General features: G+C 32.8%; 3 protein-coding genes across 3 annotated transcripts; all 3 read left to right on the forward strand.

The window, feature by feature from the left end:
- Positions 1-3,060: 3,060 nt before the first annotated feature.
- Positions 3,061-5,414, forward strand: LOC111215920. Its single transcript, XM_022720147.2, has 10 exons — positions 3,061-3,207; positions 3,290-3,554; positions 3,652-3,748; positions 3,837-3,961; positions 4,047-4,131; positions 4,224-4,353; positions 4,447-4,640; positions 4,735-4,858; positions 4,952-5,167; positions 5,265-5,414. Exons 1-10 carry the CDS (start codon positions 3,061-3,063, stop codon positions 5,412-5,414), a joined length of 1,533 nt encoding a protein of 510 aa, XP_022575868.2.
- A 734-nt stretch (positions 5,415-6,148) lies between these two features.
- Positions 6,149-11,993, forward strand: LOC111199004. Its single transcript, XM_048774333.1, has 10 exons — positions 6,149-6,416; positions 6,509-6,577; positions 6,682-6,882; positions 6,957-7,169; positions 7,262-7,703; positions 7,788-8,613; positions 8,835-9,415; positions 9,499-10,154; positions 10,261-11,337; positions 11,419-11,993. The coding sequence occupies exons 1-10, from the start codon at positions 6,149-6,151 to the stop codon at positions 11,991-11,993; spliced, it is 4,908 nt and encodes a 1,635-aa protein (XP_048630290.1).
- Positions 11,994-18,410: 6,417 nt separating this feature from the next.
- Positions 18,411-22,330, forward strand: LOC106345205 (AP2-like ethylene-responsive transcription factor PLT1). Its single transcript, XM_013784438.3, has 9 exons — positions 18,411-18,780; positions 18,860-19,283; positions 19,423-19,505; positions 19,647-19,655; positions 19,752-19,840; positions 19,932-20,005; positions 20,110-20,160; positions 20,262-20,338; positions 20,522-22,330. Exons 1-9 carry the CDS (start codon positions 18,663-18,665, stop codon positions 21,277-21,279), a joined length of 1,683 nt encoding a protein of 560 aa, XP_013639892.2. The 5' UTR covers positions 18,411-18,662; the 3' UTR covers positions 21,280-22,330.
- The last annotated feature ends 1,406 nt before the right edge of the window (positions 22,331-23,736 follow it).

Genomic DNA, 23,736 nt, shown 5'->3' on the forward strand with positions numbered 1-23,736 from the left:
AATAATTTGGGTACATGATATACCTGGTTTTTCTTCATAGTTGCTTGACTAAGTATAACATGATCAACATTTTAAAACATACTACTACAAATTGATTACTAAAATGTGTTTGTGCCATAACAAATTTCACATGTGAAATCAAGTTTGGTGCACATACTTATATATATTCACATGTACATTTAAAATACGCGGATAATAAATCTGTAAGATTGATGTTAAATTGTTAATGGAAGACATGTACAAAGGCATGCGATTAAACAAAAGGGCGGACTCCTACCCCAACACAATCTCCTAGTGTGCAAAAGATACAATTAACAATAACTTTAAACTTGAATATAATGTTTAAGTTTAGCTTGAATTTAATTAATCAATAAGGACTCTTTCTTTTGACGGGTGTGCAGACCGATTATGCGGTCAACAAACTTTTACTCGGGGAGACAAAAACCAATTGCCCCACCAATTCTACCATATGTTTATTTTTATTTTTTTATATACTGTATTAACATCTTGACGAATGACGAAGATACAAAATATATATCTTCGACACCTCTTAATGCAATTTTTTTTATTTGAACGAGCTGTTACTTTAACTGTACCTCGTTCCATGATTTTCATACTAATTAATAAGTTTGCTCTTATTATATTACATGCAGATGAGATAATTCGGGGATGTACAATAACATCGCTTCTTTACAACTCATTTGCTGTATTTATGTTAATTTATACTAGACTTGACCCGTACGTCCGTGCATGTTGGTTTTTACGTCTTCATAAATTGGTTAGTGACATTTTTAAATATATAGATTATTTCGATATTTTTAGGTTCGTTAAAACTTACCCAGACCCATAAGAATTCAAATCGAATCCTATCCAAAAAGTTATAATACCTGAACATAGTTTAATTTTAAAACTCAAAAATCTGATACCCGTAAAAATCAATATGTATCCGAACGTATACTCGAATGTCAATGTCTAACTGATTATGCAAACAAATAAAAATAATTTTGTCAGCCGGTTTGAATTCTTGTCACTAATGAAGTAATTTTATTAATACACGTAAAATTATTATGGTTAATACATAAAACAAATGACATCAAATTACTATGGTAAATACAATTAATGAAGTATTTTAGATGAGTGAAAAAGTACTTATAAAAGATAAATATTATTTTGTACTTCAGTTTTAATAGATTAGATACATACACGTATGCTTAAACATGCATTAATGGATAGATATGCAAGTAAAGTAGAGAGGTAGATTTTTTTTTTGAACACAAGAGAGGTAGATATATAGACATTACTAGACATGGATATTTTTGGTTTCGGCTTGGTTAGGTTCGAGTATTTTGGATATCGGGTAGTTCAGATAGATGGTTAACAGATCCATTTATTATCTGACCTATTTTCAGTCAGATTCGGTTCGGATAGTAAAACTAGAAACTAGAAAATACAAAAATTGCAATTCTCATTTGTTTTCGGTTCTGTTTTTTTTTTTTGGATTGTTTGGGTCGTTCATGTTAAATATCGAGTATTTTTGAATAAAATATCAAATAGTTAAAATGATTCAGATAATTTTTGGGATATTTGGATATTTTAATATCGTCATAATTTCAGATACTTTTGAATAGTTTGAATACTTTATAATAATTTAATTTTCTTCAAACATTTTTGAATACTTTAATAAATTTTCAAATTATAAATATATATGTAGTTAGGTTATCTGTATATGTAATTTTTATTTTATATATTCGCCAGGTACTCGTTGGTTCTCGGTTTCGTTTGATTATTTCAGATGTAAGAATATTTGAAGATGTATGTCTAGTATTGGTTTGAGGTATTTTGATTTGATTCCGATTCAGATCTTTGGTTCTGGTTTTTTTGCCCAAACCTAGACTTCAAGTAAAATGGTCAAATGGTAATTTAGGCTAAGAAGTGATTTGAGGATCGTGGTAATGCTGGGCTTTGAGGAGTCATAATTCGCATTAAACAAGGACGTGAGTTCCCATAACCCTAGTGGGGTTTAGAGAGAGACAGAGAAGATCGATCAAGACAGAGAAAGAGAGAGACTTAAATATGCTTAAACTTTCTATTAATATTTCCCATTATGCTATTGTACATTGAAAATTAGATTGCCTTTTAGGGTTGGAATTTTCCGGTTGGAATCTTAGGTTTTGTCTTACTACATGGACCTGTGACTGCCATGATAAAGATATGTTTTTTTGTTAACACTAAAAAAATACTCCAAAACGAACCAAGGGATCCCACAAAACATAGTTTCACAATTACAAATAAGAGTTTACTGATAAAAAATTTTAGCCTTTTTTAAATCGGAAAAACTCTCCATTAACAGCTTCAATTTTCAATTTACAAATTGTTAAGGTCAATCATCTAAACTATTAAGGCAGAAGTACAAATAATACTTACTCCTTAAAGTTGCACAAATATTACATCCATATGCCACTGTTTAAACTATGTCGTTTTACTTATTCTCTTTTTCTTCTTAATTCGTTGATACATTACAACTAAACAAACCTTATATTATTCTGGGCTTACAATTTCGAAATGGCCCAAACATACTTATTTAGGTATATGCGTATATTAAATAGATTTTAATTTAAACTATCGTAACCTCTTCAACTTCTTTCCTTCCATAGTACAAACCATTCCTAAAACCATTCCTACATTTACGATATTTAAAAAAAAAATCAACACAGAATATTTTTTCCTAATTCTACGCAGTCAGCATTTAAAAAAGGAATCAATATAACTAACGAAATCAAATAATTATCTTTTCAAAAACTTGGTTACCAAGTAATTCTTATCTTTAAAGATCGAATATTCTCTTTTTCCTATTAGATAAAAAAATTATGAATGTACATTAAATAATTTTACAAAGATTTTGCCATTGATTCTGCGTTTAAATTATAACTACCAAAATTTACCATTTAATTATTACGCGATTAACCTAATGGGATCCCTTTTGATATGCCAACTATATATACATACTCCTCAAGTTGCATCGAAATCATATCAAATCAAAGAATAAAAAAAAACCTCATTATGTCTAAGCTAACGACATTTGTTCCTCTCACAAAACTCAGGCCATTCAAAGACAACTGGAGAATTCAAGTGAAATGTTTACATTCGTGGAAGCAAAACACACCTTTTGCAGGTGATACTTTCGAGATGGTGTTAGCAGATCAATGGGTAAGTTTTGTAACACACGTTTCTTCCTTTCATTGTATTACTAATGTCATGAATCTAACTAATATGACTGTGTTTTTGTTAGGGTAACAAGATCCATGCTACTAGCAAACGATCTCTCATGCAACGGATTCAACGTGTCTTACCTATAGATTCTTGGGGAGTTATTGAACACGTTACCGTGACTCCAGCTGGTGGTCAATATCGAACAACCAACTACAAATACAAGATGGTTATAGCAGAAGACGCTGTGCTATCAAGATCGGATTTAGTTGATGATAGAGTTTTCATATCGCTTGCTAATTATGAAGAAATTGAGAATGGAACAAAAAAACAAGCTTTTCTCATTGGTAATCTCTGTTTATGTTATATTCATATTGTTTTAAAACTATACTGACATGCGTTTGATATACATCGTTACCTATGTTTCTATTTGTTATCTCACAGACGTGATAGGAAGAATTCATGACCTTGGTGATGTACAGACTGTACAAGTTTCTGGCGAAGACATAAAGAGGGTTCTGTTTCGCTTAGTTGATGCAGAGTTAGTTTCAAAACATTTTGTTTTTGTTAGCTTATACACTTTATTTTGTTATCTTCTTTTACTAAATATCATTCTTTGATATTGTTAGAGGAAACAATCTTGCATGCTGTCTGTGGGGAACATATGCTGAGCAACTTGAACCGTTTTCTGGTCACGGAAAGGATCAAACAATTATTTGTATGATCAGGTTTGCAAAAATCAAGGAATTTAGAGGTATTTGTTTTGACTCTTATAACATTAGTTGATTAATTTATTTTTTGTATGATTGAATTCAAAGCCTATGTTTAATGTTTTATAGGAGAGCTGCAAATCACTAATGCTTTTGATGCGACACGACTGTTCCTGAATGCAATGATCCCTGAAGTTTCTAATATAACTCAAAGGTTTTGCTTATGTTATGATTATGATTTATATATTATTACATGCCTATCTTATAAAACTAATTTTTAAATGTCCAAATTGAAATGCATTTAAGGCTGTCAAATGATGATCTCTCTGTTGCTTTGGTCCCAAAACCGTCTGGAAAGAAGGATGGTAAAAAAATTTTGTATAACTGGAATGATGCTGAGATCAAAACAATTGCAGAAGTCGCTGAGGCCAATCAGGTACATCTAACCTTTTTTCCGAATGTAATTGTTTTGCTTTATGGTTATGAACATTTGAATAAAAATCCGCTCATAATTTTATAAAATATTTAGGTGGAGATTTGCAAAATCATATGTACTATTGAAGCTATAGATACAGATTGGTCTTGGTTCTACATTGGTTGTAACCGGCACCAAAAACGTGTCCTTAAGATTCCTAAAGTTGATTATGGAAGGATGACAAAAAAAGATAAGCCTTTGTTTCGTTGTGAACTATGTCGTTCTAATATCAATACTGTTGGACCCAAGTAAGTGATTAACTTTACTTAAACTAATTGTTGAGAGTTCAAATATTTAGCAAGATCAAAGTATTTTTACTATATCCGATTTTTTTTTTTTTAGATTCAAGCTACATCTGGTTGTGAAAGATGACTCTGCAACATGTAATGTGATGTTGCTAGGCTCTGTTGGTAAGTCCATCGTTGGAGTGGATGCTGAAGAATTATGGGATGGCTCATATGAGGAGGTATATATTTTTATATAAATTTGTGTTTTGCAGTTACTTTTCTCTACAATAATAGTTTAGATTTAACCCCCATATATTTCTACTTTATTTCAGATTGAAGATCCAGATATACTACCAGAACCTATTCTTAGTTTGGTCGGCAAGTCTTTCTGTTTTGGTATTTCCATATCCTCAGACAATGTCACAAATGGATCCGACACTTTTGTTGTTTTAGAGGTTTGTTCTGGAGATAAAGTTCTTACTATCCAGACTGACTCTCAATCTAATTCTGATATTGTCACAACTTCTTCTACCATGTCATCTGGATCTGTAAGTATATTTTTTATCTAATTTATGCTTTACATTTGTTATTAGTGTGTGCTTTATGATAGTGTCTAACGAATCCTTGAAATTTAAATTGATTTAGGCCATGATGTTGGATCAAATTTCCTCTGATGAGTGTCCAACTCCTATAACAAAGCGCAAGGATGATGATTGTGACCTACAGGACCTAACATCTTCTTCCAAGAAACAATGCACCAAGATAATCAAAGAAGAGAAGATCAAGAATGATTAGGCTGAAGATCAAGTTTCTATCCGATATCAAACTCCTTTCGCTTATTTTGGTTTTATTTTTTAATGCTTTGATTTATTCCGTACTTTGAATTCGAGGGTTTGTTTTTTTATATCTTATTGTGTTATTTTAATTTTCTTTATTTAATAATAAGCTGGGTTTTTATGTCATTTTTATGCATTCTTTCAAAATTAATGTTTAAGACAATAACATGAAATTACTTATTACTAATCAAAACAAGAGCCTAACTAACCAATCAACTCATATAGAAACTAAAGTAAAACTATACTAACAATCGTATTTCTAAAGGGTAATAAGTTTGGTTAGAAGAGTTTACCTGTCTATAAGAGTATGAATGTTCGAACCTGCTCCATCATTGTTTGTCATCGGATCTGTGATTCCAGTACACCATAAATGTTTTTAGAACGAATAAATGTCTTGAGAATTAATTTTACTAAAAAAGGCCATATCAATCTTACTAATATAAATGTTATATAGTGAATAACATTGAATGTTACAGATGTTTGAATAAAATAATTCCTGGATTAAACTTCCTTATTTTAACTATTATCCTACATTTAAGCAATTTATATATTGTCAATCATAAATTAGGACCAGAAAAATAGGAGATTACCTGAATATATGCAAATCTCATAGTAAGCTAATCCAATCTTCCAAAAAAATCTTTCTGAATAAATGCCGTGGAAGGAACATTCCTTCATCCTCATACTCAAGAGATGAATCGCAAGAGAGGAGAATTTCAGGGATTAGTCACTGGAAAAGATAAAGAAAAAACGATGATTGTCAATGATATGCCTAACCTTGAAGAGATTCAGAGGTTTTCTAATCTCATCTCAAACCAGCCGATTTCTATAAGTTCTATCTACTATAGACTCTTCGAAAATATTGAGAATCACAAAGTTCCAAGCTACACTATTCCTCCATATCAACAAATAAGCAAGCTTTCACCACAAACACCTTTAAATAAAAGAAGATGTATCCTTGGTAAATCATTCATCTAAAAGGAACTATTAAGTATCATCATGTACAATGAACAAGATATAAAAAAATGTTTTTCATTTTCTAATGTTTCAAAGGTCTAGAAAAGTTAAAAGACCAAGTGAATGACACCCCGGTGTTTAGCAGCTGCTTAACCTCATTATCAAGTAAGTCCTCATCCTTTTTTTACTGTGTATATATATAAATATATAATATATTCTAACCTGCTCATTTTTCATAATCATTTTAACCTTTTTTGATATTATAACAGAGGATCTACAAAAGAGGAGTTTCAAATCTATGAAAACTAAGGCTTGCCATCAAACCAGAAGTTCAAGTAATGTATTGAAAGACATTACTAATACAGCACATCTGAGGAAAAAACAACGCAGTTCATCATCAGATAACTTCGATGCGTCAGCTCAGTCCATAGAAGAAGAAGATGGACTGGTCGGAACTGATTTGTTTGGAGGTAACCAAATCTTGAAAACAGTCGTGTTTTTAATGGACTGAGCTGAGTGATAATATAAGAGTATTTTTTCGCAGGGATCATTGATACAGATAGCCAGCAAGTCTTTGAATGTTCTTCTCTAGAGAATACTGATACAGAAAATGAAGACTCTGATTTAGATGATCCTATGGATTTTGAGCCAGAGGTTGAGCCAAACGATAGAGAGAGAGTGGCATTGGAATCGGCTCACACTGTTGGTGTTGTAAAGGCGCCAAAACCATCTTACGAAAAGTATTATACTGAAAACGGTATTGGTTTTGTTTGTTTTCTTCATTCAATAACATGTTTTATGTTCCTATACTCTTATTTACGTGTTTCTATTTTGATGTCTCATATTTAGACTACTTAGATGAAGGTGATCCAGACTACAACTGTTCTCATTGTGGTGCTATCATGTGGTATGGAGAACGGCTAAACAAGCGGAGAAACGCAAAGAATCCTACATTTTCATTATGTTGTATGCAAGGACAAGTGAAATTGCCGTTGTTGAAGGAACCACCAACAGTCTTAAAAAATCTCTTGCAAGGAGATGATCCAAGAAGCAGACATTTTCAAAAACATATAAGGCCCTACAATATGGTTTTTTCCTTCACTTCTCTTGGTGGAAGAGTAGAGAGGTCTCTGAAAAAAGGTAGAGGCCCTGATATGTTTCAGCTTCAAGGAGAAAATTATCATTTATTGGGTGCTGGTATCACACCACCTGAGGGAGGTACACCAAAGTTTGGACAGCTATATATAGTTGATACGGAGAATGAAGTTGAAAACAGAGCAAAATGTTTAAGGTATAATGTTTTGTATTACTCGGAAACTGTGCTTTTAATAGTAGTACGATTACTAACATTGTCTCTTTTTATATTTTATGTTAGCCTGGGTAAACAGAAAATTCAAGTCAAGAAAAAGGATCATCTCAGAAAAGATATTATAGAGACTTTGATGAAGATGTTGAATGAAGTCAATCCATATGTTAAAAAGTTTAGATCAGCAAGGGACCGCTTCAACACAGATCCTGAGAACTCTTTTCATATGAGGATTGTTAGTGAGAGGTTAAAGGATGGAAGGACATATAACACACCCACAGCTTCAGAGGTTGCTGCGCTGATTCCTGGAGATTTTAGTCTTGATATGGACAGAAGGGATATTGTTCTACAAAAAAGTTCAGGAAAACTACTGAGAATAAACGAGATTCATGCTTCCTATCTTGCACTTCAGTATCATCTTTTGTTTACATTTGGTGAAGATGGATTCAGACTTGGTATTAAGAAAGGAGCAACAGAAAAGACGAAAAAACAAAAGAAGCCTAATATCAGTATGAGGCAATGGTTTGCTTTTCGCCTTCACGAGCGTAAGAACGAATCTCATTCTCTCCTACATTCTAGAAGGCTATTTCAGCAGTTTGTGGTGGATGCCTTCACCACGATTGAGTCTAATCGTTTAAGATATTTGAAGATGAACCAGCCTTCTTTGCGATCAGATAGCTATGATTCTATTAAAGAGTCTGAGAACGCAGGAAAAGAGGATATGAATCAGCAAGGAACTGAGTTTACATTACCAGCTTCATTCGTAGGGAGTCCTAGATATATGAAGAATTGTTACTTGGATGCTATGGCAATATGTAAGCATTTTGGATTCCCTGATTTTTTCATCACTTTCACATGTAATCCCAAATGGCCAGAGATCACAAGATATGTTAAGGCAAGGAAACTAAAGGCTGAAGACAGATCAGACATTATCTGTAGGATTTTCAAGATCAAACTTGATTCTTTGATGGATACTCTAACCAAAAAAAATATATTGGGAGAGACACAGTCATGTAAGTTAAACCTGTCTGATCTGTATATTTATAAAAATTCCATACGGTTGAATTTATATAAATTGTGACAAACGTTTTTTTTTGTTACATGTACACTGTTTAGTTCCAGAAACGGGGTTTACCACATGCTCACATTCTCTTATTCATGAAGAAGTTAAAGAAGCCTACAACAGCCGATATTGACGACATTATTTCTGCAGAGATTCCTAACAAGAAGGAAGAACCAGAACTGTATGAGGTCGTTAAAGATATGATGATTCATGGTCCATGTGGAAGAGCTAATACTAATTCTCCATGTATGGAGAATGGTCGTTGCTCTAAGTCATATCCTAAATTATTTTCTGAGAAGACCACTATTAACAAAGAAGGTTTTCCGGTTTACAAGAGGCGTGAGCAGTCACATAACTTTGTTATGAAGAGTGGAGTGAGGTGTGACAATCGGCATGTCATTCCTTACAACCGGAAGTTATCTCTTCTATACAGAGCTCATATCAACGTCGAGTGGTGCAACCAAGTTGGGTCTATAAAGTATTTATTCAAATACATTAATAAAGGACAGGACCGTGTCACAGTTGCTGTTGAACCACCAGACCACATTGTTGCAAGTGAGTTAGGAGATGTTGAGATTACTAAAGAGAATCTTGATAAGAAAAGAAATGAACTCAAGGAATTCTTCGATTGCAGGTATTATTACCATTGTTGTTCTTTACAGTATACCAGTTCATTAATTTAGCCACTGTTTTTTTACCAATATGTTTTTTTTTCAGATACGTGTCAACATGTGAAGGAACATGGAGAGTATTCAAATTTCCTATTCACTATCGATCAACTGCTGTTGAAAAGCTTAGTTTCCATCTCCCCGGAAAGCAAGTTATTACATTCAGAAGGAAAGACAAATTGAAAGCAGTTGTCACCCGAAAGCTCATTGAAAATACAATGTTCTTAGCTTGGTTTGAGTTGAACAAGACTGACTCCTTCGCAAGAACATTGACCTATGCTCAGATCCCAAGCTTCTATACTTACAATAAAAGGTTAAAGAAGTTCAACAGGAGGAAATGGGGATTTGCTTTGGGGAGGATTAACTATGCTCCTAGGACCCAAGAAGATGCTTATTACTTGCGTGTATTGTTGAATGTTGTCAGGGGACCCACGAGTTATGAGGAGATTAAAACATACCAAGATGTTCTCTATCCGAGCTACAAAGAAGCATGTTATGCTCGTGGGTTATTAGATGATGATCAGGAGTACATTGATGACATAGTAAGAAGAAGTTTTGAGAGCACAGCAAGTGAGCTACGGAAAGTGTTTGTTATGATGCTTATGAGTAACACTTTATCTAAGCCTGAGTCAGTATGGGAAAACACTTGGATGTTTTTATCTGAAGATATTGAGCACTCTAGGAGAAGGAATTTTAATAGACCAGGTATGTTTTTAGATTTTAAACTTGATTGTTCAATTTAGCTACATGAATTTACGTTTCAAGACTTATAATTTTAGTTTCTTTCTTGACTTTTTCATATTCATTTTAGGTCTGATGCTGAGTGATGACGACAAAAAGAAGTATGCTTTACTTGAGATTGAAAAAATCTTGAAACGATCTGGAACTTCACTCGCAAAATTTGATTCTATGCCTAAACCGCCAAAGATAAGTGTCCACGATGAAAATGTCTTGGTGCTAGACGAACGCAGCTATGAGCGTTCTGATTTGTTAGAGACTCTTCGAAGAGATCTGCTGAAGATGACTTGCGAGCAAAGAAAGATATATGAGGAGATTCTTTCTGCTGTTAATAAAGGAGATGGTGGAATGTTTTTTGTTAGTGGTTTTGGTGGAACAGGGAAAACTTTCCTATGGAAATTGCTTTCTGCAGCTATCAGATCCAGAGGAGATATTGTTCTAAACGTGGCTTCGAGCGGCATTGCATCACTGTTGTTGCCTGGTGGTCGGACAGCACATTCCAGATTCGGGATTCCTCTAAATCCAGACGAGTTTTCTTCATGTACTATGAAGCATGGAAGTGACCAAGCTAATTTAGTGAAAGCCTCATCACTTATCATCTGGGATGAAGCGCCTATGATGAGCAAGCATTGTTTTGAGGCTTTGGATAAAAGTTTATCTGATATTGTTGGGAAACACGACACACAACCATTTGGTGGAAAGGTTATCGTGTTTGGTGGTGATTTTAGGCAAGTTTTGCCTGTTATAAATGGTGCTGGTAGAGCTGAAATAGTTATGGCCTCACTTAACTCATCCTATCTTTGGACGCACTGCAAAGTTCTTAAGCTCTCCAAGAATATGAGATTGCTATCAGCAGGATTGTCACCAGCAGAGGCAAAGGATCTTCAAGAATTTTCTGAGTGGATATTAAAAGTTGGTGATGGTAAACTTTCAGAGCCTAATGATGGTGAGGCAGAGATAGAAATTCCCTCTGAATTTTTGATTACAGATTGTAATGATCCTATAGAAGCAATCAGCGAAGAGATTTATGGCACAGCAACTTCATTGCATGAAAAGAAAGATGCAATTTTTTTTCAAGAGAGAGCTATCCTCTGTCCAACTAACGAGGATGTTAATACAGTTAATGAATATATGTTGGACAAGCTAGAAGGTAAATTGCGCTATTTCATCTATTGATTTCGCAGAAGTTGTAGTTGACTCTTATTCTAAGAGTTTTTGTTTTCTATTTCAGGTGAGGAAAAAATTTATAACAGTGCTGATAGCATTGATCCCTCTGATACAGGTGCTGTGAACAATGAAGCTCTTAGTGCGGATTTTCTAAACACAATTAAGGTTCCTGGTTTACCAAACCATAGTCTTAGACTGAAGGTTGGTTGTCCTGTTATGGTTCTGAGAAACATTGCACCTACTGATGGCTTAATGAATGGGACAAGACTGCAGATCACTCAGCTAATGGATTTTATGGTTCAAGCTAGGATTATAACAGGAGAGAGGATTGGGGAGATAGTTGATATTCCTAGATTGCTAATAACCTCTTCTGACACCAGATTGCCTTTTAAAATGAGGAGAAGGCAACTGCCTCTTGCTGTGGCTTTTGCAATCACAATCAACAAAAGTCAAGGGCAATCGCTATCTAAAGTAGGTCTTTATCTACCAAGACCTGTCTTTTCACATGGTCAGTTATATGTTGCTGTTTCTAGAGTGACTTCCAAAAAGGGATTGAAAATTCTGATTTTAGACGAAGATGGCAAACCACAGAAACAAACTAAGAATGTAGTTTTCAAAGAAGTTTTCGACAACCTTTAACAGCTGAGGTAACACAATTTGACCCTTTTGAAGTTTTTTTTATTTTCAGTATATGTTTTGGTGCATAATTTTCACATTTTGTTTATTCAGAAAGAAAGTACAGACAAATACTAAAATGATTTTGTTATTTTGATCGTTGCAGGTGTCGCAAGTTATATGTGGTGGATGAATGCTTGCTGGTTCACTAAGTTCTATTTTTGTTATGCAAACAACATTTCTTTGTTTTACCAAGTCGCTTCATAACAATAAGACTTGAAAAAAATTTCATTTAGACAAACGCATGCATTCTATTTGGTCGTTCTTAACCATATCTAAATAAAGCTGTTGTTATCTAAGAAGAACATCAATGAGGTATTTCTTCCTCAAACATCTTAACTAAAACCAGGGTTCCCTAATCTAAAAACCAATATCTATACTGTCCTATTTGTTTCACCTTACGAAATAGCTAGAGTAGATCAGTAATTACTAACCTCATTATAACTCTGTTGTCCTGTAATCATTGTAGCCTGCTTTTGCATCTTCATAACTGGTACTTGGTTCTCTCCAGTGCACTTCAATGTCCATTTTCTGGCAAATACAAAGTTAATCCTACCAAGAAAGATTTTGTAATAGCTTGATAAGTTAGTAACATGAACATACGTTCCTATCAGCATTAAAATGTCTGATGTTTTTAATGAACCCATAGCATAAATTTTAGACATGTTATTCATATTTTGAGTGAATAAAGAATACAGAAGAAAGCAATTTAATCTAAATATGCCATCACGGAGGAAAGGAAAGACGTTATTATAGCCTCGCACTTATTCTATACTGTCCTATTTTATCCAACTTACGAAATAGGTACGTTAGATCAGTAATTACTAACCGTAATTTTTCTGTTGTCTTTTACACATTGTAGTCTTCTTTTGCATCTTCATAACTGGTACTTGGGTCTCTCCATCTCTAATATGAACCTACACATTTTTTATTTGGTGTCAGTATCAGCTCATTGTACTGAATCCATAGGATTTAATTAAACAAATACGACACAATTGTATCATAAAAGAAAATACTTACATTGACCAGAATCTAACAGATTAGTGTGTCTTCCCTTTGTTATTTGATGTTACAACTAATCTCTCTTTCTCCTTCACCATGTCTCAGCCTGAGTTTCTCTCTGGAAAAGAACGTGTACATTGAACATTTAAAACAGTTGTTGAAGAACTATTACTAATATATCAAGCCCGAAAAACAATAGTGTCTAATCGTGAATTTAAACAGAACAACATCAATCGGACTTCTCTAAGGGACATAATGTTTATGATCTTCATGTTTAATCAGGATTATAATACATAAGACATATAGATTGCACGGATGCTTTTTTACTAAAAATTCTTTGATCTCAAGCTTGAGAAAGAGATCGTTTCAAGAAGATGACTGGAACAAGCTTGAGATGAAGATGATTTCGGAACTCTTTATTTCAAATCAGGTTATATTCCACCAAATGTAAACTCATTCCATCCTACTCTTGAGCTATAGAATTTGATATACATTTCTTCTTTGTTATATCATATAAAACTATAACATTTAAACATTTTGGTCAAGATTAGAATTACCTTTGCAAGGAACAAAGATATATGAGGTGTTGACGAAGTGATCAAGTACTGTAACGAAGCATTCCGTGGACAAAGCAGAGCTTATACTGAGTCTTGACAGGTCTTCATGATTAAACCGGGACCGTGCTATATCTATCCGACAGAAAGCTCTTCGTATGACCCCTTCAGTTGATTTTTAAAACCATCATAACACAGAATCTAGAACAACAAATCAAGATAAATAATTTCAACCTAAATCTCCAAAATCATACCTCTCTGCAAAATCTGTTGTAGTTCTCAATAGATCTAACCATCTTTCCACTTTTGAGAGAGAAATTCAACCCGCTGAGATGGAACATATCGCCAGAAAGCGGACGGCACCGACAGAGAGATCTACAAGAACGGAAACCAAGAAGTCGTATAAGGAAAACTGTTTCTGTTTGTTTTCCCGGAAAAAAAAAATTTGGGCTTCGATTTATATTTTAAGCCCACTAATTTGAAGTCAAAAATAAATTGCAAATGTCAATTCATCTAAATGGGCTTTGTATATATAATTGTGCAGATCAATACTTTTTGTGAATGTTTTTTGGGTATGATTTTCCATAATTTGTAATTTTTGCTGTAAATTTTTGTTTAAAAATAATATAATCAAATGTAATTTTTAAAATAATTTATCACACAAATTTTATAGTATAATTTAATAAAACACACCCAATCTAAACTTCATTCTCTAATATTTTAGATTTAATTGTTTAATGTAATATTTAAGTTTTCATAAAGATCTAAATTGTTTAATTTACTCTAAGATCAAAATTAATCAAGTTAATTGTTTAATCTACCAAGTCAAAGTTAAAAAAAGTACAAATGAAAAAGAATGCAACTAATATTTAAAAATTCGACACTTAGCAAAATGATCAAGATACACAATATATCAGAACTCAATAACCTATGAAACATTAACCTACAAGTCTATAACTAACAAAAATATATAATTCTACAAAATATACACCCGCGCGGGCGCGCGGGTCAAAAGCTAGTCTTGCATTATTTTAGATGAAAAGCAGTTAAAAGATTTAGTTAAAAGATTTATCACTAAAACTTATAAAAAAATATAAACTTGTAAAAATTTGATAAATATTTATAATCAATTAAATAAATAAATATTTATTAAATTATTTATAAAACTTCTAAAATTTGTTATTAAAATTTATAGACAATATGCAAGATATTATTCAAAAATATTTAAAACTGTTAATTACAAACTGTTAATGGTTGTATTATAATTTAAAACTTTATATGCTCCAATAATATCTTGTTTATTTTAGTTTCAATAATACTGTTAATTAACATTTTTATATATTCTGAGGGCTAATATGCAAAGTATTAGTTAAATATTTTTCTCTTATTCAAAAATATTTTTGTAAATAGAAAGGTTTGGAAAAAAATAAAAGAATCTCAACAGTTATATACCATATGTTATGATTATGTTATAATTAAGTTACAAAAAGAGATATGTTATGCTTTTAAATATCCATATTTCTCTTTTAAATCAAAATCTTATATTCCAAAATGTATATGCGAGTACTTTAAATATTTATATACACGTATAAATATTATGTCTGTGCATATATATAATATTATTAAATATATACAAAACCGTTATGAGTTTTTTTTCAAAAGTGTTTCAAAAAAATATATATATAACCGTTATGTGCCAGACCTCGTTTATTACGAAGTAACACATGATACAGTTCATTGTAACTCATATCACTTCATTCGTTTGAAATGATTTTGTGTTGGAAAGTTTTAGCTGTTTTTTTATGAAGTTCTTCGTATTAATTTTTTTTTTAAAAAAAAAATAGGAACATGCGAGAAAAACTAAATGCAGAAAAGGAAAAAAAATCCGAAGAAAAGTAAGACCTAGAACTCTAAAAGATATCGCCCTAAGACGGAATAAACTAGATACACATGTAAAGCAAAACAGATTAACAAAGATCAAAAAACTGTCAGAATCTTATTGCCAAAGCATGCACATGTTGGATCCCGAATCGTTTGCTAGAGAACCCAAACCCTCAAACCAAAAACAGAAATTACTGCTTTTTATCAATAGAACAAAATTTAAATCTGCAAACCAAAGCAAGAGAAGAAGAACACGGAAGCCCTCACCACTTACTTCCTCCACTTAATCACCTAGACCAAAATAAAGAAAGCATAGGATTAGAAAGGTTCTATTGAGACAGATCAAAAGCGTCGGTACAAAACATCGTCTAGATATCTTCAAAAAAAAAAACATCGTCTAGACAGGTATAAACCGCACCCTTCAAATGCCTCGCCTCTTCCACCGCCGGATAACTCTCCTCAAAACCTCTGCTCACCCTTCTCTAAGCGAGCTGCGAAGAGAGAAAAGCCGCACCAACAGTTTTGCAACAGAACAAAACATCTTCCATCGCACCGTCTAGAGAGAGAACCATATCACTATGGATTTGCAGGCGGAAACCGTAACAAAATCCGAAGAAACGAAATCGTATCATATTAAAACAAAAATACGTATAATACATATATTTATATTGTATTAACAGATCAAATTATCATAAAAAAGATTTTTATAGGACTGAAAAAATATTATTTATATAGGTAACTATAGTATTTTACAAAATCTTTTTACCTAATATAATGTTCTATTAGTTTCGCTTCATGTGGGACCATTTTTCAAAACGTAGCAGTTAGGACTGGACATTTTATCTGTTAAATTTGATTCGATTCATTATTCGTTTCGATTCGATCCGAAAATTTTGGATATCCGTAACCTTTCGAAGCAAATCAAATACTAAAATCAATTACTAAAATCAATATCCGTAAAAATGAAGCAAATCACAAATATTAAATTTTTAGAAAGCGGATATTCGATCTGATCCGGTAATATATAAATACATGTATATATTGATTATATTTAAAAAAATTAATGTATAAAATTATATAATTATTATTATAACATATGATTTGATAAATTCTATTCACATGATTACTTATATAAAAGTATTACATTAAAAGAAGAGAACACATTTATGATAATTATAATTTTTTTTCTTAAGTTTTGTGTTATTATAATTATTAATTAAGTTAAAAAAAAATTTACAAAATATGTAGATTCACTACTTTTTTAATTTTTATCATATATATCATGCAAAAAAATATTTTAGAAAACAAATTTGTATCAAAATTTTAAGATTATTTGTATTAATCAAAACATATGAGATATCCGTAAGTATTCGTAAATATCCACAAATATTATTTATTTTCCGGATATCCGTTTTTCCGAATATTCGTATTTTTTCGAAGCAAAGCAAATCGAAAAATTAGATATCCTTGACATACGAAGCAAATCACAAATACCTCCAAAAACTCGGATATCAGATCCGTGCTCCGGCCTACTAGCAGTATGAATCTTTCATTTTATCTTATGTGGAAGGTTTATATATTTCTATCGGATGTATAATTTTTTCTTTGACGAAACGGATATATGATTATTTAATAAGATGTTTTGTTTAATGTTATGTGCTGCTAATTTACTGTGTTTCTTTGTCAGAATTCTTTTTCATTTTAAATCTTACTTAAATAGAACATTATATTAGAATAGCCACCAAATATTACGTAGCAGTAAGAATCTTTCATTTTAAATCTTACTTAAATAGAATAACCACCGAATATTTTGTATTTTTTTTAATATTCATTTCAACAAAATCATGAAACTTAACAAGCTAATAACAATACTTTAAAATATACCGAATAAAAATGTCAAATATACTATAAATATTAGAATTATCTGATAAATTACCTATTAAATATATATATATATATAACCGGGGAGATTATCTCTTCATAATATTTATTTTCATAAAGAAGACTTTTAAAGTAAGCATTATTAAAGTTAGAATATTAATCTAGATCACCTTATAACCAAACATATTAAAAATTTAGGTAACATTTATATTGACTGATGATTATGTCATTCATCGAGTTACAATTAGTCTTTTATGATTTTAGATTTTCATAGATTATTTAATAAATCATGCAAAATATTTATTCAAATACAAGACAAAATATTTATATATGAACGCATTATCTCATTTCTGTAGTAAAATATTTAAAAACTTTGATCAATGAGAAATATGTTTAAAATAAACATTAACCAAAACAATGTGAGAAAAGACATGTTAACAAAGTTTCAAAAAATGATATATTAACATATTTTGATTCTCATATAATTGAGCTCGTTTAAAACAACTAAAATGAAAATTTACACCAATTTAAATAATAAAAGATTTATCAACTCGATTTTTTTTTAAAAAAATGTTAATCAAAATCAAGTCTACACACAATTACGAGTGTGTGAGTTTTAGAGAGAAAAATGCTATCCTAATCTGATAGGGGTCTTCTTGTAACAGCTATAAGCCTATAAACATGAATCATACATGCAAAGGGCATACATAGTATATTTTTCTTGTTCACATCCATACTTAGTTATTTATATCAGCTTCTCTTATAGAATAATATTTAATGAGATAAAATCCATATAATTGGAGGGTCACTCTAACCTTGAAACTTCTATGGCCTTCCTCTGTATTCATCTCTTACGAATATCTTATCTTATCTTTTCTTTAAACCCTAAAAGTATCAGAGTTTCCATCTCTAGACTAGAGAGAGAGAGAGAGAGAGAGAGAGAGAGATAGAGAGAGAGAGAGAGAGAGAGAGAGAGAGAGAGAGAGAGAGAGAGAGAGAGAGAGAGAGAGAGAGAGAGAGAGAGAGAGAGAGAGAGAGAGAGAGAGAGAGAGAGAGAGAGAGAGAGAGAGAGAGAGAGAGACCCTTGCCAATATATGATAAAGCAGAAGATCTCCCCTATATCTATATATATACATAACTCCATTCTTTGAAAAAAAGTCTTGATCTTTAATTTCTCTTTCTTCAGTCCTTGATCACTGAATCTTCCTTTCTTCTTTGATTGGCTTAGAGCTTGGTATTATTGATTATCAAGGTGGGTAGGAGCAATAAAGTGATTGATTAACCCAAAACAAACAGATTTGACTCAAAAGGGAAAATGAATTCAAACAACTGGCTTGGCTTTCCACTTTCACCAAACCACTCTTCTTTGCCTCCTCATGAATATAACATTGGCTTGGTGAGCGACCATATGGACAACCCTTTCCAAACACAAGGTAACAACGATATATCTATACAACAATCTATTTGTGTATATTATATATATATATACTAAAAATATTTGTGTGTTCGAAGAGTGGAACATGATCAATCCACACGGTGGAGGAGGAGAGGTTCCAAAAGTGGCAGACTTTCTCGGTGTGAGCAAACCGGACGAAAATCAATCCGACCACATCGTAGCTTACAACGACTCAGGTTACTACTTCCATACCACCAATAGCTTGATGCCAAGCGTCCAATCAAACGACGTCGTTGTAGCTTGTGACTCCAACAATCCTAACGATAGCTATGAGCTCCAAGAGAGTGCTCACAATCTACAGTCACTCACTTTGTCCATGGGGACGACCGGTGGTAATAACGCTGTAGCTAAAGCGTTGCCGCCCGAGGTCACCGGCGATAACACTAGCGGTGGAGCATTAGCCGTTGCTGAGACGGCCACGCCAAGACGTGCTTTGGACACTTTCGGACAACGCACCTCGATCTATCGTGGTGTCACAAGGTTATACACGTGACTCATTACTCACTTAATAGATTCTAAAGATCTTATGATCTTAAATTGGATTATGATATATTAGTACCCAAAAAAGATATGGATTTTAATGATGAAATGCATTATATGTTTGGTCAAATATAATTAGGCATCGATGGACCGGTCGATATGAAGCTCACCTGTGGGATAATACTTGTAGAAGGGAAGGTCAGTCTAGGAAAGGAAGACAAGGTAAGTAATTTACTTCCACTTAAGCAGGTTCTGTGTGTTTAGGTTTGATTCGCCTGCTCTTATATACTAATCATGTTCTTATATATTTTTCTTTCTTTGTTCTTGCTGCGTAAAATCTTGGGGATCCAATAAACAATCTAGTTTACTTGGGTGAGTGCGTCAAATTGGATTCTTCCTTGTTATACTCGTGGAGTAATCATATTGTTTCGTTTACGGAAACTAAACTAAGTCAAATTCTTGGTATAGGTGGGTATGACAAAGAAGATAAAGCAGCAAGATCATATGATCTAGCCGCACTTAAGTACTGGGGTCCCTCGACTACTACTAATTTTCCGGTATGTTAGTTCTTATTTGCTTGCAATATTCTCTTGGTCATTAGTTATATTATATATATTTTTTAATCTTTGATTCATTAATATATATCAGATTACTAACTACGAGAAAGAATTAGAAGAAATGAAGCACATGACTAGACAAGAGTTCGTGGCTGCTATTAGAAGGTGTTTAATTTGTTGTATTTCATCAAGACCTTGGTCGTATATTCAAATCTAATTAAGACTTATCTAATCTAACAACACATTTACAAATGCGTGTCAAATCGCAGAAAAAGTAGTGGATTTTCACGAGGCGCTTCAATGTATCGTGGAGTTACAAGGTTTAATTTTATAAATATTCACATATATAATAATCGTTGTTATTACATAAATAAATACTATTCTTATAGAAATAAACATCTTTATTTTGTCATATATATAGGCATCACCAACATGGAAGATGGCAAGCAAGGATCGGACGAGTCGCCGGAAACAAAGATCTCTACTTGGGGACTTTTAGTAAGTACTTTCTTATTATGTCTTAACTACTTTAAACCATCTAGAACCTACTACAATTTAAAATCAGAACGACTTTCAAGAAACCTCTATTTATAGAATTTTTGTTCTTTAAAATCAGCATGTTTTAATAGAAGGTTCACCAAATTATTATCTTACGTAGTTAATGACATGGTTTGTTTTCAGGCACTGAGGAAGAAGCAGCAGAAGCTTATGATATAGCCGCGATAAAGTTTAGAGGGCTCAACGCAGTGACCAACTTCGAGATGAACCGGTACGACGTGAAAGCCATCCTCGAGAGCAGTACTCTCCCCATAGGAGGAGGCGCGGCTAAGCGGCTCAAAGAAGCTCAGGCTCTTGAGTCTTCAAGGAAACGCGAGGCTGAGATGATAGCCCTTGGTTCAAGTTTCCAATATGGTAGCGGCTCGAGCTCATCAAGGCTTCAGCTTCAACCTTACCCTCTAAGCATTCAACAACCATTAGAGCCTTTTCTTTCTCTACAGAACAATGATATCTCTCACTACAATACCAATTCTCATGACACGTCTTCCTTTAACCACAATAGCTATATCCAAACGCAGCTTCATCTTCACCAACAAACCAACAATTACTTGCAGCAACAATCGGGTCAGAACTCGCAGCAGCTCTATAATGCCTATCTTCAAAGCAATCCGGATCTGCTTCATGGCCTTGTCTCCACCTCTATCGTTGACAACAACAACAATGGAGGCTCTAGTGGGAGCTACAACACTGCAGCTTTTCTTGGGAACCACGGCATTGGTATTGGGACGAGCTCGACCGTTGGATTGACCGGGGAGTTTCCAGCTGTTAAAACAGATTACGATATGGCTTCGAGTGATGGCAATGGAGGGTATGGTGGTTGGACCGGTGAGTCTGTTCAGGGGTCGAATCCTGGTGGTGTTTTCACTATGTGGAATGAGTGAAAAGGGATCTTGTTTTTTTGCGTTGCATGAAAATAGGTCTGAGGTAGTAACTATTTTATCACTATTCTGTTTTTTTTTCTTGTCTTGAAAGTTAGGATCAAATTAGAAGGGACTTTTGGTAGAAAAAATTAGGTAACGGAACGATTATTTAAAAATTGACGGCGAAGGTGATGGTTCTCAGACAGTGGTTAAATGGTTCTTGAGGGTTAGTGTTTATGGGTACTCAAAGTAAGTTTACGAGTACGTACCCAAGTTTTGTTTAAGGCTAACCCTTTTGACTAGTTTCCAAACTTGTAAGTTGTAATTTATTTATAAGGATTTATATTTTCTCTAGTTGTTATAATATCATCAATTAACCCCGAAGGGAGCTGGCGAAAAAAAGAGGCAGTAATCAGAATCTAGTCTTATTTTTTTTAAGAGAAAGCATCAAACAAATCGACAATTTATATTTTATAAGACTAATTTGTATTGAAGTCATTATCGAACTACTTCTCTAGGATCTAAAATATCAACCCTTTCTAGATATTTTAACAACATCACTTTCGAAATATTACTATTTAGAAGGAGGTACTATAGTAACTGAATGAAACCGATTGAACGGCTTTGCCTAGTAACTTACTAAAATAAGGAATATTTGCCTAGTAAACCAATTTTTGTTTAAAACAAATCCTTCCCCAAATTTTTCGTTTATTAAGATATATATATTCTTGTAGTACTTTTTATTACTTTCCAAAGAGAGCCGACGAAAAAAAAAACAAATCAACAAGTAGTGAAAACACTCTTTAAACTCGTTAAGAAAACATTTAACGAAAGGCGACATTTTCTTTATTGATACATTAACTTTAGAAAAGCATACTGTTTAGAGGGAGGCCTCAATGGTAAAGAAGAGAAACTTATTGCAAACAAGAAAGCAAAGCCGGCTAAATATATACTCACGAAGAAACAATCCATGAAATATACTAAAAGTTAGTGGTAACCCTCCAATTAATAGAGATTCCAATGAATATAAACATAGTTTAAATCTAAATAGGATCTCAACATCACGATTGAGTAAATTGAACACAAACATTCATTAACAATGGTGTCCAGAGGTCTTTCCCTCACACTAATTTTTCTCTTGGTAGCTCTATTTATCGCACTTGGTGAAGCCAATAACAACCGTAAGATCCTTCAGTCTCACACTAACCACCAACCGGTGCATTCTCCTCTTCCATCTCCGATCTATTCTCCTGATCCTCTTGATCCTAAAGGTTACGAAACCTTCTTTTATAGAAGATCTCCATCAAAACCTTCCCGCAAACCATGGTGGTGGTTGTTGTGAAACGTTAAGACATTGTCTTAGTTATGCAATTTATGTCTTATTACCACAATTGATGTCCTCTACATATTTCAGTCAAATTTTTTCTTCTAGTTGTTTGCGATCCACGCATTAACTGTTTATTCAACTTTTTTGTTGTATTGTTTTGATTCTTTTTGCAGTTGTGATGATTTAAACCTTCTTGACTGATCTTACGGACGCATATCTTTGTCATTGACCAAAAACTTGTTTGTTAAAGATTTTGTAAGAGCTAATCAATATGTCGACCGAAAATCAAAATTTATTTGTTTGGCAAGTTGAAAACAAAATACTTGAATGCAATTAACCAAACTTCGCGAAATAAAAAAAATTCAAAACCGGACCAACCTAATGAATACTAGCTTGAATAACTGGATTACACTTTAACTAATACGAGATGATAACCCGTGCGCATGGGCGGAGTGAATTCTTATAATAATGTTTGTTTATGAAATTATTTTAACATTTTGTAACACTACAATTTTTATCGATTATAAAATGATGAATACAAATGTTGGTCTCTTAAATGTATCATCGTTGTTGAAGAGTTAACGTATTACTTTTCATTTTAATTATCTTTAAAACTTCATATGCACAAAAGGAAATTAAGTTTTGCGGCTCACACAAATTACCAAAACCAAATAGGCAACATCGATTGTATAATGACGAAAGAGGATTAGGTTTTCTGCTCTCGATTTGTTTACTATTGACTCTGCATAAATGATTTCATTTTCTACCTCTATAGAATTGTGCTTTCGTTCTCGTCTTTGTTTAATTGATATGAGTTAAGTTTTTTTTAACTTCTTTTATGAACTCAGTGAATTACATAAGTGTCAATTAAAAAAAAATGGACGTATGTAAAAATTAGTTTCATTCCATATACTTATCTAAGAATCAAAATTTTGAAAATAAATCACCGGCAAACTATATTAACAGTTTAGTATTCAAATCTAATATTTCAAGATGTTATAGAATATAAGTGCATACTCAAAATATAAATATTTGTCTAGTATATATTCACCAGCTCGGTCTCAAATCATCTAATTAGAACAACAAAACAAATTACTTATTTCACCAGTTCGGGTAGTATCTGAATCTGAACGGGTAATATATGAACCCGA

Source organism: Brassica napus, unplaced genomic scaffold (genome assembly GCF_020379485.1).
Source record: "Brassica napus cultivar Da-Ae unplaced genomic scaffold, Da-Ae ScsIHWf_3088;HRSCAF=3902, whole genome shotgun sequence".
Classification (NCBI taxonomy): Eukaryota; Viridiplantae; Streptophyta; class Magnoliopsida; order Brassicales; family Brassicaceae; genus Brassica; species Brassica napus.